Source organism: Apis laboriosa, unplaced genomic scaffold (genome assembly GCF_014066325.1).
Source record: "Apis laboriosa isolate Shangri-la unplaced genomic scaffold, ASM1406632v1 scaffold11_cov152, whole genome shotgun sequence".
In the NCBI taxonomy this organism is placed as follows: domain Eukaryota; kingdom Metazoa; phylum Arthropoda; class Insecta; order Hymenoptera; family Apidae; genus Apis; species Apis laboriosa.
The window spans coordinates 851,850-868,248 of record NW_025221020.1 but is presented as its reverse complement, the minus strand read 5'-3'; the positions used below and the strand labels follow the sequence as shown (position 1 = coordinate 868,248).

The 16,399-nt window shown below is 21.2% G+C and overlaps 4 protein-coding genes across 8 annotated transcripts; 2 read left to right on the top strand and 2 right to left on the bottom strand.

The window, feature by feature from the left end:
* Positions 1–146: 146 nt before the first annotated feature.
* Positions 147–2,450, bottom strand: LOC122720150 (protein arginine methyltransferase NDUFAF7 homolog, mitochondrial). Of its 3 annotated transcripts, XM_043946658.1 has the most exons (6): positions 2,342–2,450; positions 1,484–1,605; positions 1,285–1,392; positions 925–1,206; positions 733–846; positions 147–661 (listed from the first exon to the last, which is right to left on the bottom strand). In XM_043946658.1, exons 2-6 carry the CDS (start codon positions 1,592–1,594, stop codon positions 173–175), a joined length of 1,104 nt encoding a protein of 367 aa, XP_043802593.1. In that variant the 5' UTR covers positions 1,595–1,605; positions 2,342–2,450; the 3' UTR covers positions 147–172. The 3 variants fall into 3 exon arrangements, with proteins under 3 accessions (XP_043802593.1, XP_043802591.1, XP_043802594.1); XM_043946656.1 differs by lacking the exon at positions 2,342–2,450 and having other exon boundaries at positions 1,484–1,746; XM_043946659.1 differs by lacking the exon at positions 2,342–2,450 and having other exon boundaries at positions 1,480–1,619.
* Positions 2,120–8,320, top strand: LOC122720149 (C2 domain-containing protein 3-like). The gene is made up of 12 exons (XM_043946655.1): positions 2,120–2,474; positions 2,731–3,614; positions 3,694–3,795; positions 3,889–4,014; positions 4,090–4,365; positions 4,468–4,673; positions 4,744–4,893; positions 4,979–5,161; positions 5,243–6,232; positions 6,303–6,494; positions 6,574–6,842; positions 6,936–8,320. Exons 1-12 carry the CDS (start codon positions 2,308–2,310, stop codon positions 8,239–8,241), a joined length of 4,851 nt encoding a protein of 1,616 aa, XP_043802590.1. The 5' UTR covers positions 2,120–2,307; the 3' UTR covers positions 8,242–8,320.
* A 595-nt stretch (positions 8,321–8,915) lies between these two features.
* Positions 8,916–10,195, bottom strand: LOC122719225. The gene is made up of 5 exons (XM_043944879.1): positions 10,147–10,195; positions 9,808–9,992; positions 9,525–9,715; positions 9,197–9,449; positions 8,916–9,105 (listed from the first exon to the last, which is right to left on the bottom strand). Exons 1-5 carry the CDS (start codon positions 10,166–10,168, stop codon positions 8,977–8,979), a joined length of 780 nt encoding a protein of 259 aa, XP_043800814.1. The 5' UTR covers positions 10,169–10,195; the 3' UTR covers positions 8,916–8,976.
* A 1,061-nt stretch (positions 10,196–11,256) lies between these two features.
* LOC122717692 (general transcription factor IIH subunit 1) lies at positions 11,257–16,041 on the top strand. 3 transcript variants are annotated; one of them, XM_043941986.1, is made up of 8 exons: positions 11,257–11,393; positions 12,429–12,640; positions 12,946–13,147; positions 13,218–13,374; positions 13,549–14,097; positions 14,191–14,518; positions 14,605–14,780; positions 14,860–16,041. In XM_043941986.1, exons 1-8 carry the CDS (start codon positions 11,257–11,259, stop codon positions 14,980–14,982), a joined length of 1,884 nt encoding a protein of 627 aa, XP_043797921.1. In that variant the 3' UTR covers positions 14,983–16,041. The 3 variants fall into 3 exon arrangements, with proteins under 3 accessions (XP_043797921.1, XP_043797940.1, XP_043797930.1); XM_043942005.1 differs by having other exon boundaries at positions 11,289–11,512; XM_043941995.1 differs by having other exon boundaries at positions 11,295–11,393; positions 12,450–12,640.
* Positions 16,042–16,399: the final 358 nt, after the last annotated feature.

Genomic DNA, 16,399 nt, shown 5'->3' with positions numbered 1-16,399 from the left:
TTTTTATCATAATCATAAATTTATTTTAATCTTAGAAAAATCTTACTTTAAATTAATAAAATGTTATTTGCATAATTTAATTTTAAATATATAAACACAATTTTATAATACATATATTTATCATATATAATATCACAATATTTCGTTTAATATATTATTTTATTATTTATGTTTAAAAAAAACCTGCTATTGGTATTTTTTTAAAGTATTCTTTCAAAATAGAGGGAAATAATGATAAAACTTTAAAACGAATTCCCATTTTATCTTTATCCATTATCATGTGATATCCAGATTCTAATAACTTTCTTTCTTCTTTTGAAGCATTTTGTAAGAGTATTTGCAATCTTATATTAATTCCAAGATTTTGTAAAAAATTTGATTGACTCACTGGTCCAAATGTTATTAATCTATTATCTTTTTCTGCAATTTTTTTAATAGCTGCAAAATCGACATCTGCTGTTAAATCAGCAGTACCTGGATGTAATAACGGATCATGTATTTTATGTTGAGAAAATCCACGAAAAGTATCAGTTTTATCACCATTATGACCATAATCACAAATTAAAGCAAATCCACCACATTCCCATAAAAAATCTGCTAAATAATCCACTATTATCAAACTTTCTGGACTAATTTCAATATGTTCTCTTTTCTCATCACTCTGCAAAATATTTATTAAATATTATTTTACATATTATTCTATTCTCTTGAAACAAATATAAATAATATTACCGATATAAGCAAGGTAGCAGGAGTTGGTGTATTTGATAATACATAACGAAACTTTTCTTCGTTACATCCTTGAATTATATCAATTAAAACTTCTCTCCATTCATTGTCAATTTTCTAGATGTAAATAATATGTATATATACATAACATATTAATAAATTATGTTTAAATTTTTCATAATTTAATTAATATACCTGAAATTTATGAATTGGTAGTGCATCAAAAAATTCATGTGCTAAAAATATACTAAATTTCTTTGGTACATCCTTAATAGAATGATACCAATATAATTTTATTCCATCTTCTGTAGTACCTTCTTTATAATAATAAATAGAATTATTTTTAGATTTATTTCTTTTTTGATCATATTCTATAATTGTTTTACATAAATTCTTTGCCTGAATCTGGGATAATATTGGACTAACTTCTACCAAATGTATTGATATATCATTTAGAGATTTAAATTGTTTAAATACCTATATAACATATACAATAAAGATAAATTTATAAAATAATTTATTTTAATATATATTTAATACATACAAAAATCATACCCGTAATATATCTTTAATTAAAGTTCCTCTACCTGGACCTAATTCAACAATTTGAAAAGAATCTTTTGAAATTTTTTGCCACTCATATTTCATCCAAATAGCTAACATCTAATTTAAATTAAAATAAATAATTAAAACAAAAACTATATATTAAAGTAATATAATTCATATAAATTTTTAAAAAATTAGACTTACATACTTCTCCAAATAATTGTGAAATTTCTGGTGATGTTATAAAATCACCTTGTTTTCCAAAAACATCTTTATTCATATAATATCCTATAATTGGATGAGTTAAAACTTCTTTCATATAATCAGCAACTGTAATAGGACCACAAGCTAGTATTTTTGAATATAAATGATGATAAAGATTTTTTGATTTTTTATCATTCAAGGTTGAAAAATTATATGGCATATGAAACAAATAATATTTTGAATAATTTGTTAAAAATAAATTATTTTTAATAAATTTTGTATTAAATATATTCTGATATTTTATATATTTTTCAAATATTAGCAATGTAATCATATTATCAAGATTTTTAATAAACAAGTTTATAGGTTATTATATTAATTCAAATAACTATAAATCTTTTTTTCTTTTATAAGAATAATATATATATGTAAATATATAAATAATGCTTTAATATTATCAAATTACTATGCAAATATTTGTTTGAAATCAAATATTTATTATATATTTTATTTAAATATAAAGAAATCATAAGTATGCAGAAAAAACAGTTCCATAATTTATATTTCTTTTGAACAGATGGCAGCAAATATTTTTTTAAATTAAGATTAAATGTGAATTATTTTCTATGTTAATTTTATAATCAACAATTGAAGATATAACAATAAGTATCAATGCTAATATTTAATTTTTTAATATAACATTCATGATAAAAAATCCAAATTAATAATTTCTAGTTATGCTTATATATTTTATTAATATTAAACCTAACCTAAACCGGTGATAAATGTAAATAAACTGTACAACATAACAATGCATACAGAAAATAAATGGGTACGAAAATGAAATTTCAAAAATCTTTACCACCATTAGTCGAAGGCAAAATTCATGGTTATTTAAAACTTGTTATAGATGAAATTATTTGGTCAAAAAGAAGTTTTAGTGAAATCAAAATATTTTTAACTTGGTGGGGAGAAACTGATAGAACTGAATTTAGGTAAGATAAAAAATTTATATTTTGTTAAATAAAATAACTAAAAAAATTTAAATTAAAAATTTAAATTTAAATTAATAATAACTTTTAAATTTTTAAATAAATTTTTTATTTCAATTTAATTTATATATTATTTTTTATATAAATTTATTAAGTTTATATAAATTTTTTCTATAATATAGATTATTATAGAAATTATTTAGTTATCTTTAATTTCATTCCTTATTATGTATATTTTAAAATATATATTTTTTTACAGATCAATAGATATTACAAAAGATTTTATAAAATCACAACAAGAAACAACTGAAATTTATGCTATTCGTACAAATATAAATCTTTTTGAAGAATACATTAAGAATTGTGAACCTATAGAAGTAATAATTATTAATAAAGAGACCAATAAAATTATTGGAACTTCACAAATCACAGATTTATTACAGATTCTTAAATATAAATCATATTTTAAATATGTACCAATAATAACTAATTATGGAACTAAAATAGGAGAAATTCATATTTCTATGAAATTAAAATATATAACAAAATCTTTTAATATGCAATTAAAGACACACAAATATGAAAAAAAACAAGCTGATCATAATATTTTAATCTCAACTAATAGTAATAGTTTTAAAAATCAAGATAATATAATGACTAATGAATATAATAAAAAAGAAATAGCAGAAGAAAATAATACTTATAAATCTATTTTAAAATTAAGAAGAACAGAATTTCAAGAACCTATTAATAAATTGAAAAATGATATAACAGATAAAATTATTGCTCAGATTGTTACAAAAGCTCAACAACTCAGAGGAGCTTTATATAAAAAAATTTGTGATGAAGATGACTTAATTTTTCATGATAATTCGATAAATAATGAATTACAAACTAATACTTCTATAGATGATGAAGTAAAATTACATGAATGCTTTTTGAATAAAGATATGATGTTATCTAATGAAAGCAAAACACATACATCAACATCTTTAAATTCAAGTTTAATAGATCTTACATCTAGTAGTCTAAAAATCTCTAAATATGATAATAAAAGTACAATAAATAATATATCTTCTACAAGAATGAATTCTTTAATGAAAGATACATTTTCAGATAAAAGATTATATATTAATTCAAAAGGTTAGTTAATTGCTTATAATAATAATAATTAATGTATTTTAAATTTTATTAATTTAATAAAAATTATTTTCTATTTTAGATACTAAACTTTTTGATTTTATTACTTATATTCAAATTAATATAGAATCATTTACTTTAAGTCCTGCAGGTTATAGACGTGTAAAATCTTCTTCAATATCACGTATGTAAATTTGAAAAATACATATATAAATAAGAATTTAAATTTATTAAAAATATACATTGTTTTACAAAGTAAATATATATTTATTTATAGATAAAGATGATGTCTTTTTATCTGCAACATATTTTGTTCAATATGATATAATATTTGATCATATTGATGAATTTGAAAAAAAAAACAAGACTGTAAGAATATGTTCCAAAAAACAAGCAAATCAAGGTAAATTTATACTACTAAATATGCAATATTTATAATTTTATACAATTTTTATAGCTAATTGTTGTATATTTATAGTGATCTATTTTAACCATAGCAATATATATAAAATATCAAATTTAAAATATTATAAAGGATTGTTTATAAAATTTAAAATATTTTTTCGCCATCTTAACAAAAAGTTATTAATTGAATTAGGAAATGGTACTGTTAATGTTGGTAATATCATAAAAAGTGAAAACTTGAAATCTGTACAACATCTAATTATAGTTAATAAGGAAATAAAAATAGGAAAATTATATATAATTATAGAATTAGGTTCGGATTCTAATTATTGTGAAAGACAATATATTGGTAAGCATATGTGAAATAGAAAATAAATTATTCTAAAAATTACTCTAAATCTTTTTTCTATCTTTTTAGATAATATAATTTCTACTAACATTCCTATTTTAGATCCACAACAATTATTAAATGAACCTAAAAATAAAAATAGTAAAAGTATTATAGAAAATCAATCTAAAATAGGTAATGAAATATTATCAGAAGCCCTAACTACAGATAGTTCTTCAGTTGTAAAGAATGTATCACAATTTACAACAGAAATAATAGATGATAAAAAAATAGATACAAAAAATTATAAAAATACAGATCTAGATAAGGTATAAAAATATTTATGTTATAAATACATATAGATTGATTATTTCTAATAATAAAATAATCATTATATAGGTTTTACTTCATGGTTTAATATATGTATTTGAAGGATTAGATTTGTCAGAGTTAAACACATATTTAATATGTAGAGCATTTTGGAAAGAAGATAAAACTAAAAGTCAAGTCTGTAACAATACCAAAAATCCATCATACCAATTTTGTCAAGTAAATATTTTGTGGATTTGATAATTTATATATGTTTAATAATATGTATATATGTTTAATAATATTATTTATATTTTTATTCTAGTTAATTCCTCTTATTTATGATAATGATTTATTGGAACGTATTAAAGATAATTATATAATCATTGAAGTTTATTCTAGAAATAATAATATTGATAATTTATTAGGATTGACAAAATTATCTGTACATCAGTTATATGTTGCATATAGAGATCCACGAGTATTATCTTATTTGATATTATCTAAAGTATATCTTTTAAAATTAATATAATTTTTTTTAATTTTTAATTTTAATAGCTTTATAATTTTATAAAATTTATTATTCTAGTATCCAGTAATAAGTGTAGATGGATGGGTCCCAATTATAGATCCTGTTTCTGGTCAATCTTGTGGTCAATTACTTGCATTGGTAGCTCTTGGAACTGCTGAACAAATTGCATTATTAAAAATGTCAAGAAATTTGCAATCTTTTGGAATATCTCAAATAATGAATTTAAATAAATTTTTTGATCTTAAAAAACAAGCACAAGATATGCAACATAGTATATGTAAAACGCAATTAAATAAAGAGGAAATTTTACAAAATAATTCTCAAATATATGCTACTAATATAACTAATACAATTAAAAAAGAATTATATTTTCCAAATTCGGAAAATCGAGAATGTCAGACAGATATCTCCATTATTAAAGAATTAAAATTTAATGAAAAATTACAAAAAAACATTTCAAATTCAGAACATTCGATTTTACATACAGTTGATTATTTAACGCAAATTTCAAGTGTTAACAAAAATAATACAGACCAAGCGACACAAACTGACGTAGATTTGAAAGAAAAAAAACAAATAAATAAAGAACAAATATATTCAAACGAAATGAACTCTAATAATAGTTTTGATGATAGTGATAATAGTAGTGTTAAGCACAACTTTTATTTACCAACAGAAATATATAGAAGCGTTGGAGTTGGTGCTGAATACAATGAAGAAATCAATCAACAACCAAATAGTAATCATAGTAATACAACATTTGAGCTATCAACTATAATTCAAGCAGAAAACGAATCAATGAATTCCACATATAGTCAAACAATGTTTAGAGCTATTGTGGAAATTGAGTGTGCTTTACATTTACCAAAAATAGAAAAAATTGATGGAACTATTGATCCTAGTACATATGTATCCTTTCAGGTCAATCAATCTAATCATGCAAACCATTTAAACTCATACATGATTACTAATGTTTTCCCATATAGTTGTAATCCGAAATGGAATTGGAAATGTGATACACAATTACCAACAGAATTACTTTTATATGTATGTAATTTTCTGGATTTGTAAATAAAATTTTTTTTTTTTTAATTAATTTTAAATATTTTTTTTTCAGGATAAAAAGAGATTAATTTTAAAAGTTTGGCGGATATTAGATACAGATATCAGTATGCAAATAAATTTGGAAAATGACGTTGTTCTCGGATTTTCTGCTATTGATCTTTCTATTTTAAAAAATGGTTTTCCAACAGTGTCTGGTTGGTTTCATATAATGGATTTTACTGGAAAATGCAATGGACAAATTAAAGTATTATATATTTCATTTATATATAGTATATATAGTATTTGCTTTTATTTTATTTTTTATTTAACTATTTATATTTTAGGTATGTATAACACCATTAGATAATTTATCATTATTTGGAAGATCAATAACTCGATTACCAACATATTCCGTGACACAATTAAATAAGATTCCATTATATGCTCATGAAATGCATTCTCGTGATATTGAACGAAATAACATCAATTATACTTTATCAACAGTTGTACAAAAAGAAGAGAAATTATTACATAATGAAAATCAATCAAATGACTCAAATACTCATATTGATTTTGAAGATGTATCAATGTCATTTTTATCCTTATCTTTGAAGTAAATTAATTTGATTATATTTTCTCATTTTACAATAATATTTTTATATAATTATAAGCTCGATATTTATATTTTTTATATTATATTTTTTAGACAAAAATTAACTGAATTAGATGAAATCACAAAACGTCTAAAATCACGATTATATGATATCACAAGTACAGCTTTCGAAGATGATTTGGAAAATGAATTTGAATTAACCAGCGATAATGGAAATAATGATCATAAAATTATCGATCCAGTAGTATCTACAATGGATTATAATAATAAAATATGTTTAGATAGAAATACTAAAGAAAATGAAAATGAAAATATATCAAATGATACAACAAAATTTAACATTCAAAATTTCTTATCAAAAACTTATATCAGTTGTGATAATTCAGTTAGTTGCGAAATAATAAAACATAATTCTTCTAAAATATTGAATTCTTACGATAAACGAAATTTATTAAATGATAATTCTGAAATACAACAACAAAATGAAGATTTAGTGCAAAATATTAAAACATTAGACGATACTTTTATTGACTATCCAAAACAAGGAACTAAAGCACATATAAACTATTTACTTGATAAACTCTCTTCATTTCCTGCACAATCTTATTTAACTAAAATTATGCCAATGGAGAAAGATATTACTAATGTATTAACAAATTTACCAAATAATAATTGTTTACAAGATACTAATCAAGAACTTAAAATATTTACATCACATACACAAATGGATAATATACAAAATTCAGTAAATCCAGTAACAAATTCTATGTTCAGAGAAGTTGATATATGTGATCAAGATTCACAAATTGCTAATAAAATGTCAACAGTAATTCGTGAAGAATTAATTGCTGAGGAAAGTAGCAATACATCCAAATGCGACGAATTAACAACATATCTTATAACTTCAAATATTCGTCATATGGATTTAAATAATATTTGTAATTTACCTTTATATCAACATTTAATGCCTGATTTATATTACCCACATACATCATTGGAAGAAGAAACTATTAAACAATTAGATAATCGATATAGCAAAGAATTTAATACATCAAAAAATAACAAATTAAACAAAATACATGATTTAAACGGAACTAATATAACTATAGAAAATACTAATCATTTTAGAACAACACCATCTGGAATATCAGAAAATATTATTAGTAGTACTAATTTCATTGGTTTTCATGATACAAATTACAATGACCAATTGGTAAATAATAGTACAGAATCGACTACAACTATATCGATTGCAAATTCAATAGTAAAATCAATTGATTCAGAAATAGTTGAAAATGATGATTCTATATCTTTTGAAACATCTGATTTAGCGCTTTCAAGACAAGCTCCTGATGGTGGTAATCCTATAGAAGATAATAAAAAATCATTAATTACATAACAAGAAAATGAAATTCTTCATTCATAATCAAGTATTTATGTTTATAACTAATATAAATATATGTATTATAACTAATACAAATTTGTTTATATTATAGCCATAATTATAACATTAAAAAAAAAATCTATAAATATCTTAAGATATTTTTCTTATTATGTATGTATAAGCATTAAAAAAATCCTATATACGTTTTAATATATTTATTTAAGTAAATTGTTTAAATTTTAAATATAGTTTATTCTTTTATAATATACATATAAGTTTTCATTATTAATTGATAATTTGCATAATTTATGTTTGTGTGCGCGCGCGCGTGTGTATCTATTATAATACTTAAAATATTTAATTCATTAATAAAATAACATTAATAAAATAATACGTAATCTGTAAAAAAGTAATATTTATATGAAATTATTATATATATACATAATAATTGTGCACATTATATAGAATTTATTATTAATATTAATAAATTGTTTAGAATATGATAAATATATATAATTTAATTATTTTTTATATGATCTTTGTATACAAATAAAAGAGATTTGTATTAATAAATTAAATAAATTGTATCTATTAAATCTTTTGAATACATCAGATAATGATAATAAATAAATATTTTCTTATAAAAAATGAGAAAAATAAATATTAAAAATAAATCTCATTCGTTTTGCTAAGTTTTTAAAATAATATATTTTATTTTTATTATTATATAATTATATAATATATATCAATTTATTCATTGAAATAAATAGAAAGATAAGCTTCTTTACGTATCCATTGTTCAGCTCTTGCAGGATGTATCAACCATATTTTTGCAGTTGTAGTTTCATGTTGATGCATAATTGAACAATCACGTATTTTCTAAAATAAATATGTAAATAAATAAAACAAATAAAAATTTATATACATTCATATATAATTATAATTATGATTTTTCACAATAAATGCTTACATGAAATTTTTTTAATTCCTTTCTTTTGAATTTTATTTCTTTTTCATATTCTTTATCCATACATGATCTACATAAAAATATTTCATTTTTAAAATGCCAATAATCACCAATTGGCTTTTTTCCACATATTTTGCAAGAATCTGTATTTCGATTACAACATTTAAGCTCCACTCCAAGTTTCATTTTGACTTTACCTCCAAAACTATGCTGTACCATATTAACTTTTTTTTTCATATTAGCATACATTCCTGGACTACATACATTAAATTTTAATTTATATAAGCTAAATTAATATTATATAAATATTACAACAATATTAATTTTATACCCTGGCATTGTATTACTAAAAAATGTTTGTCTTTTACTATTAGAGTCAAATGGATATTTGGATTTATGTATTAATTTAGGAAATACATAATCATAATGTGATGGTGATGGATAACTATCTTTAAACATAATTTTTTTACTAAATCTAGCAATTCCGCTGTAACCTTTTTTACTAATACTATGAGAACAAGGCTGAAACAAAGTAAAAAAAATATATATATAATATAAATTTATTTTACGATATTAAATTCTATAATTAATATTTTTTAACAATTAATCTATACCTTCGTTTTAATTGCTTTAAATGATTCTAGAACATTGTATGAATTTGGTGCTATATTTGGATAATCTTCTAATGTATAATATCTCATAAATGGATTCATATATTTTTTTGATATAATATCTCGAGGACATCCTGATCCAAAACATATTTTTTGTTGTTCTTGTTTTTGTATAACATATTTAAATCCTATTATAAAATTTTATTATTATATATTATAAATAACATCATTTTGTTGTATTTGAAAATAATTAACACAGTCACATTAATGTTTATATTTTCAAAATATTTAAAAATTTTTGAATTTTAAGAAAAATATATTATTAATAAAGTATATATATACCTTCCTGATTACTAACTGTCATTATTATGTAAATATGAAATATATTTAATATAAATGTTACAATTTCAAATTTATATCAATAAAGTCAATAATTATTAGTAACTTATATGCTATATATAAGTATATATCTATTGAATGAATTTATGTATCTATACTCATAAAACGCTATATTAAATGTCTCTAATATTCATAATTAAGATTTTATTATCCTTTTATACATTTTTTTGTTATATAATTCATATTATAAAAGTAATTGTATTAAATTATAAAATAAAAACTTTGAATTTTGCAATTTTATTATTGAGTAATTTATAATATTTATAATATTAGAAATCACATCTTTCATTTTTTTCAATTTAAAATTATAAATAAATTTTTAATTTATTAACGAAGTTTTTTATTTTCATTAATATTAAAAATTTTAAAAATGTATTTATAGATTTTTTTATAAAGTACTATAATATTGAGTTTTCATGAAAATAATTTTAAAATAAATAATAAATTATAAGAAATATTTATGTAACATATTAATTTAAATTAAAATTATATATATAAATAAATATATGCAAATAATATTATATTCATAATAATATTATATAATAAAAATAAGAAAATAACCAATCAGTGTACAGTAAATTATATTTTACTCAATTCTACGAAATGAAAATAGAGGGCATCTTTTGTATACACTTTTACGGCACTTAAAAAAATATTTTTTCACATTATATATTAAAAAATATTTAACATTTATATTTATTTTAATTAATTACAATTTTTATTTCATATATCATATAATATATATTTGTAAATATATTTTATAATTATAAAATTTATATTTCAGCGCCCTCATATAACGCATGTTTATATTGTATTGCACAGATATAACTTACGCAGTTTGAGTCAAATTCACAACTTTCTTAAAAAGAAAATATTAATATTTACTATTTGAATTTTTATGAATAATTTAAGATTGAAATAAATGAATAGAAGATATAATTATAGTTAAAATATTTGTTCAAATAAGAAAGAAAGAAGAAAGAAATATTTAAAGTACAGGAAGCATTATAGAAGTTTAGTCGAACAACAGAGTGCGGTAGTCTTAGCAGGTCGATGGTGCTGTTCGTACTGACGGTTCGTTTGCAGCCGTCTTTGCTTCGTGATGCGTCCACTGATGTGTGTTTCTGCACATGGCCGTGCCGCCCAACGGGCTTCTGTATTGTTCTACAGTTTTTCGCACTTTATCACCGGTAAATGGACTTATTATAATTAAATTTTCTATTCCAACGATTAAAAAATACGCATTTTGTGCCTTGAACTATACAAAAAACGTTTTTCGTGTCGATAATTATAATTAATAAGTCAAAAAGTGAGTCTTTGGTAATATCGCATCAGTGTTTAATTCGCGATATAGAGTTTAGCATTTTTCCTGGATTTTCAAAAAACTCATTATTTATGAAACTATAGTCGATTTTATATAACTTTATGTTATAAGATTTTATCAGTGAAGATTTTTTTTTAAGTCATTACGTGTAATGTAACATTCAAGGACGCACAGCGACAAATAAATCATAATTCTTATATATTAATACATCTTATCTAAAATTGTATGATTCAAATATGTTACGTTATTTTATACAGAAATTGTAAAAATGAATAAAATTATAGATATTTAGCTTATTAAAAGATTTATTGCTTTAATTATTTACTAATATAAATTTCTATTGTTATAATCATTAAAAAATTACTTGTATATGTTATTGTAACAATATTTATTTTTTATAGAAATAATTATTTCGTAAATTTTCATTAAATATACTTACAAATTACAAATTACAAATTTAAATACAATTTAAATTAAAGTTTTAGATTTTTTCTAAATAATTGTATATTATGTATACTTGTTGCTTTTATTTTTTTTTTGCAATTTATAACTTTTAATTGAATGAAATTTGTTTTCATTCAGTGTATGTCTAATTATCTATATTAATATTTATTCTTTGAATATTTGTAAGAATTAAATATTTTATAAAACTAAATGTTTAATATTATGTAATAAAGATTTATTTTATATAAAAATTCATAGAAATAAAATTGATTTGTAACAAAATTATTTATTTAAAATATTTATATTTATTTATTTAGAGTATGCTTATTTATATATTATTTATATATTTATTATATATTTAAAATATATTTATTTTAATAACATATAGTTATAAATATATATTATATGCTTATTTTTTTTATGAACATAAAGTTTAGTTTCTGGTTATTTTTTTTAGGATCATATTTATCATTTTTAGAAAAATTATATTATATATATCATATACTACATCCACCATGACTACATCATCAGAAGATGTTCTAATGCAAGTAGGACAAGTTCGTTATAAAAAAGGAGATGGCACTTTATATGTTATGAATGAAAGAATAGCCTGGATGCTTGATAATAGAGATACTGTATCAGTCAGTCATAAATATGCTGATATTAAGTGTAAGAAAATTTGTATAATTTGCCAAATATTACTCAATAAAAAAATTATTGAAGAAAACTCATTTTGCTATAAATTCACTACATTTTTTTGCTTTCAACATAATAATATATTAATAATTTATCTCTATTTGTTTAATGTTAATAATGTTATTAGATATATTATTTTATTAGATATTTATTAGATATATTTTCATTTTTTATTTAAAAAATGAATGGATTATTGAAAATATATATTAAATATTTCTTTGAATGCAATTAATGACTTAATGTTAACATATTACATTATAATATATTTTCTTTTTTAGTACAAAAAATATCACCAGAAGGAAAATCAAAAATACAATTACAAGTTGTATTGCATGATGGTTCATCATCTACATTTCATTTTGTAAACAGAAATGGACAAGAAGCACAAATTAAAGATCGTGATGATGTAAAAGAATTGCTGCAACAATTATTACCAAAATTTAAAAGGAAAGTAAATAAAGAATTGGAAGAAAAAAATAGGTAAAATCTTTTATATTATAATGTTTAGTTTATATTATTCATATAAATAAGATATAATATTTTTTAATAGGATGCTTCAAGAAAATCCTGTACTGCTTCAATTGTATAGGGATTTAGTTATTACACAAGTTATTTCATCTGAAGAATTTTGGTCACAACATGCTGCAGAATATACTCAAGCTAAAAAAAGTCAAAGACAAGAAATTGGTGTAAATAGTGCTTTCTTGGTAAGAATATTTTGTTAAATTAAAATTAAATTAAATATATAATTATATTTAATAATAACATCAATTAATTATATTCAATAATAACATTAAATTAATATAAGTTAATAATGTTTCACAATTTAATTTGTGAATAAATTAAAAAAAAAAATTGATAAATTTTTGTATTATTTACAGGCTGATATAAAACCACAAACTGATGGTTGTAATGGATTGAAATATAATTTAACTGTTGATATTATAGAATGTATATTTAAGACTTATCCAGCAGTAAAAAGAAAACATCAAGAAAATGTGCCTCATAAAATGACAGAATCAGATTTTTGGACAAAGTTCTTTCAATCACATTATTTTCATCGAGATCGTATCAATGCAGGGACCAAGGATCTTTTTACCGAATGTGCCAAAATAGATGATCAAGAACTCAAAAAAGATATTCAATCGGGTATTGATGATCCATTGGTGGATATAAGTTCTTTTGAGGATCAAAGTTTAGATGAGAATTATGGAAATGGACCTAGTAAATCTGACAAAATTTCAGGAAATATTGTACATCAAAGTATGATTAAGAGATTCAATCAACATAGCATTATGGTTTTAAAAGCCAGCACTGCCAAACAACAATCTACACAGTCCATTCAACCACAATTAAATGGCTCAACATCATCAGCAAGTAAAACTACAGCATTCTCTAATCAGTTAGATGAACAACCAAAGACTAAAAAGGTAAAATTATAATATGATTTATATTTATATATAATATTGATATATAATATATTTAATAATAATATATTTATAAATAATATATTTTATTTTCAGCTTAGAATACAAGAAAAATTAACTTATGATGATCTTGATACCAGTCATGATATAAACACAAATAATAGTACACCATTAAATTTAAATCATGTAGACAGGTATTTACATGGTCCAATTCCAGGATATAGTAATATAGAACCAACATCTGAAGAACTTCTTATAACATTAAATCAATTAAAAAAAGAAGCAAGTGGTTGGCTGACAGGAAATAGTATACCACGGCAATTAGCAACGTCATTAGTTAGTCCAGCTGCAGCAGTTTCAGCCCTGGGAGAATTAACTCCCGGTGGTTCTTTAATGAAAGGCTTTAGAGAGGAAAGTCTTGGACGTAAGCATATATTACTAATTTATTTGATTAATGATTAATGAAAAATTAGTTAAAAATATATAATGTATTATTTATTTTATATACAGAATTAATACCAAAGGATTTAGAAAAAGAATTACGTAATGTATATGTGTGTACATGTGAACTTCTAAGGCATTTTTGGCGAAGTTTTCCACCTACAACTCCACAGCTTGAGGAAAAAGCCATTAGAATGCATGAAGCATTACACAGATTTCATTCTGCCAAACTTAAACCATTTGAAGTAAATTTTATAAAATTTTTATATATTTTATATACATTGATTTATTTTATCTTTATATCTTAAATGTTTGTTTTTCTAGGATCGTGTTCAACGAGATTTTTCTGCTGTTAGTCAACATTTGACAAATCATTTAAATCAATTATTAAATACAGCATATAGAAAATTCGCAGTTTGGCAACAACGTAAGATGCAAATGAGGTAGCCATTAAATAATTTGTCGTATAATTGAAAACAACGTGAATAAAATTGAGCAATATTGGTCATCTTATATATATTGCATTTTATAATGTTACCGTAATTAGGGATTGATATGGGTGTATTTCACAAAAACCAAAGCTAAATCGTGTCATGCATCCTATGCTGCCACATTGTTTATTTATTCTTACATAATCGTGTTTATTATTGTTTAAAAAAATTTTCATAAATATGTTACTTTACTTCATTTATAAGAGAAACTTCATTTCATTAATATTTTCATAATACATATAGCACATAAATTATTTATTTTTTTCCATAGATTATTATGTATCATATTAGGCATCTTATATTGTTTGATCATTAATATAAGATGATGATGATGCTAAAAACAAAAATTTAAATACATAAAAAAAATGTAGAATAAATATTTATAAATTTTCAAACAAATTACATATGATTGCATATAAAATGTTTAAAATTTATAAAATGTAATTACATAGATAGATACATGTTAGGCGCAATGTTTATTGTATGATATCAAAGTAGCTGTGATACTGCCACTGTATTATACTAATAGAAACTTCATTGTTTTAATCTTTGATTATTTTTAAATTACAAATATTTTCTATTCACATTAATGAACTTCTTTTTGACATATCATATATATAATTAAAAAATATTTTATACAATGTCTAAATTCTTTTTGTAATTTATATTTTGAATGAAATAAATTCTTTTTTATTCAAAAATTTATTCATATACAGTGGCATCAGTATACTTTTTATGATATCTGCGATATACTCAACTAAGTGTCTTAATTGTTGAATCCTATTTTTTTTTTACATTATTGGGTAAAGCAATTTGCAACACGAGATTTTGTAAACTGCCTGCTCACTCTCCCTATAGTAGCAATAATTTGGCAGTTACTGAGTTGAGTGATACTTAATTCAATCAGTAAAGACTCTTGGAGATCATAATTGAAAGTTATGCTATAATGATTATTACAATATCAATTATAAATATATTCTTGCATTATCATTATAATAAATGTTATTATTATGAATTCGTATTTAAGTTAATAATATCCTATTCAAAAAGTATAAGTTTCCTCTATTATTAAAATATTAAATTTATTAATATAAATACTAAAATATTAATTTTAATAAATATTAAAATTATTTTACTAATAGATAAATTATATATAATTATATCGTATATAAGATGTTAATATTTATGGAACATTTTTGGAAAATTGATTCTAATAAGATCAAGCACAAAAATTGGTATACAGAAATGTCAGATAAGATTTATTTACAAAGTTATAAGTATTTGAAATTCGCGAAAATAGATAACAGAATCTTTTTCCATCTTGTTTCATTTAATCAAAACTTCAATTGTTTTTAATAATAATTTTTATTAAA

What these genes read in the sequence shown, in the direction of transcription:
- LOC122720149 (XM_043946655.1), top strand. Translation starts at nt 2,308, where the DNA reads ATGGGTACGAAAATGAAATTTCAAAAATCTTTACCACCATTAGTCGAA. An exon ending in AAAATCTTCTTCAATATCAC is followed by an intron (nt 3,796 to 3,888) that starts GTATGTAAATTT and finishes ATTTATTTATAG; the next exon opens with ATAAAGATGATGTCTTTTTA. An exon ending in TTGTGAAAGACAATATATTG is followed by an intron (nt 4,366 to 4,467) that starts GTAAGCATATGT and finishes TTCCTATTTTAG; the next exon opens with ATCCACAACAATTATTAAAT.
- LOC122719225 (XM_043944879.1), bottom strand. Translation starts at nt 10,168, where the DNA reads ATGACAGTTAGTAATCAGGAAG. An exon ending in GACAGTTAGTAATCAGGAAG is followed by an intron (nt 9,993 to 10,146) that starts GTATATATATAC and finishes ATTTTATAATAG; the next exon opens with GATTTAAATATGTTATACAA. An exon ending in TTTAGTAATACAATGCCAGG is followed by an intron (nt 9,450 to 9,524) that starts GTATAAAATTAA and finishes TAATGTATGTAG; the next exon opens with TCCAGGAATGTATGCTAATA.
- LOC122717692 (XM_043941986.1), top strand. Translation starts at nt 11,257, where the DNA reads ATGGTGCTGTTCGTACTGACGGTTCGTTTGCAGCCGTCTTTGCTTCGT. An exon ending in TAAATATGCTGATATTAAGT is followed by an intron (nt 12,641 to 12,945) that starts GTAAGAAAATTT and finishes TTTCTTTTTTAG; the next exon opens with TACAAAAAATATCACCAGAA. An exon ending in GAATTGGAAGAAAAAAATAG is followed by an intron (nt 13,148 to 13,217) that starts GTAAAATCTTTT and finishes ATTTTTTAATAG; the next exon opens with GATGCTTCAAGAAAATCCTG.
- LOC122720150 (XM_043946656.1), bottom strand. Translation starts at nt 1,699, where the DNA reads ATGCCATATAATTTTTCAACCTTGAATGATAAAAAATCAAAAAATCTT. An exon ending in TAATTAAAGATATATTACGG is followed by an intron (nt 1,207 to 1,284) that starts GTATGATTTTTG and finishes TATGTTATATAG; the next exon opens with GTATTTAAACAATTTAAATC. An exon ending in TACCAATTCATAAATTTCAG is followed by an intron (nt 847 to 924) that starts GTATATTAATTA and finishes ATTTACATCTAG; the next exon opens with AAAATTGACAATGAATGGAG.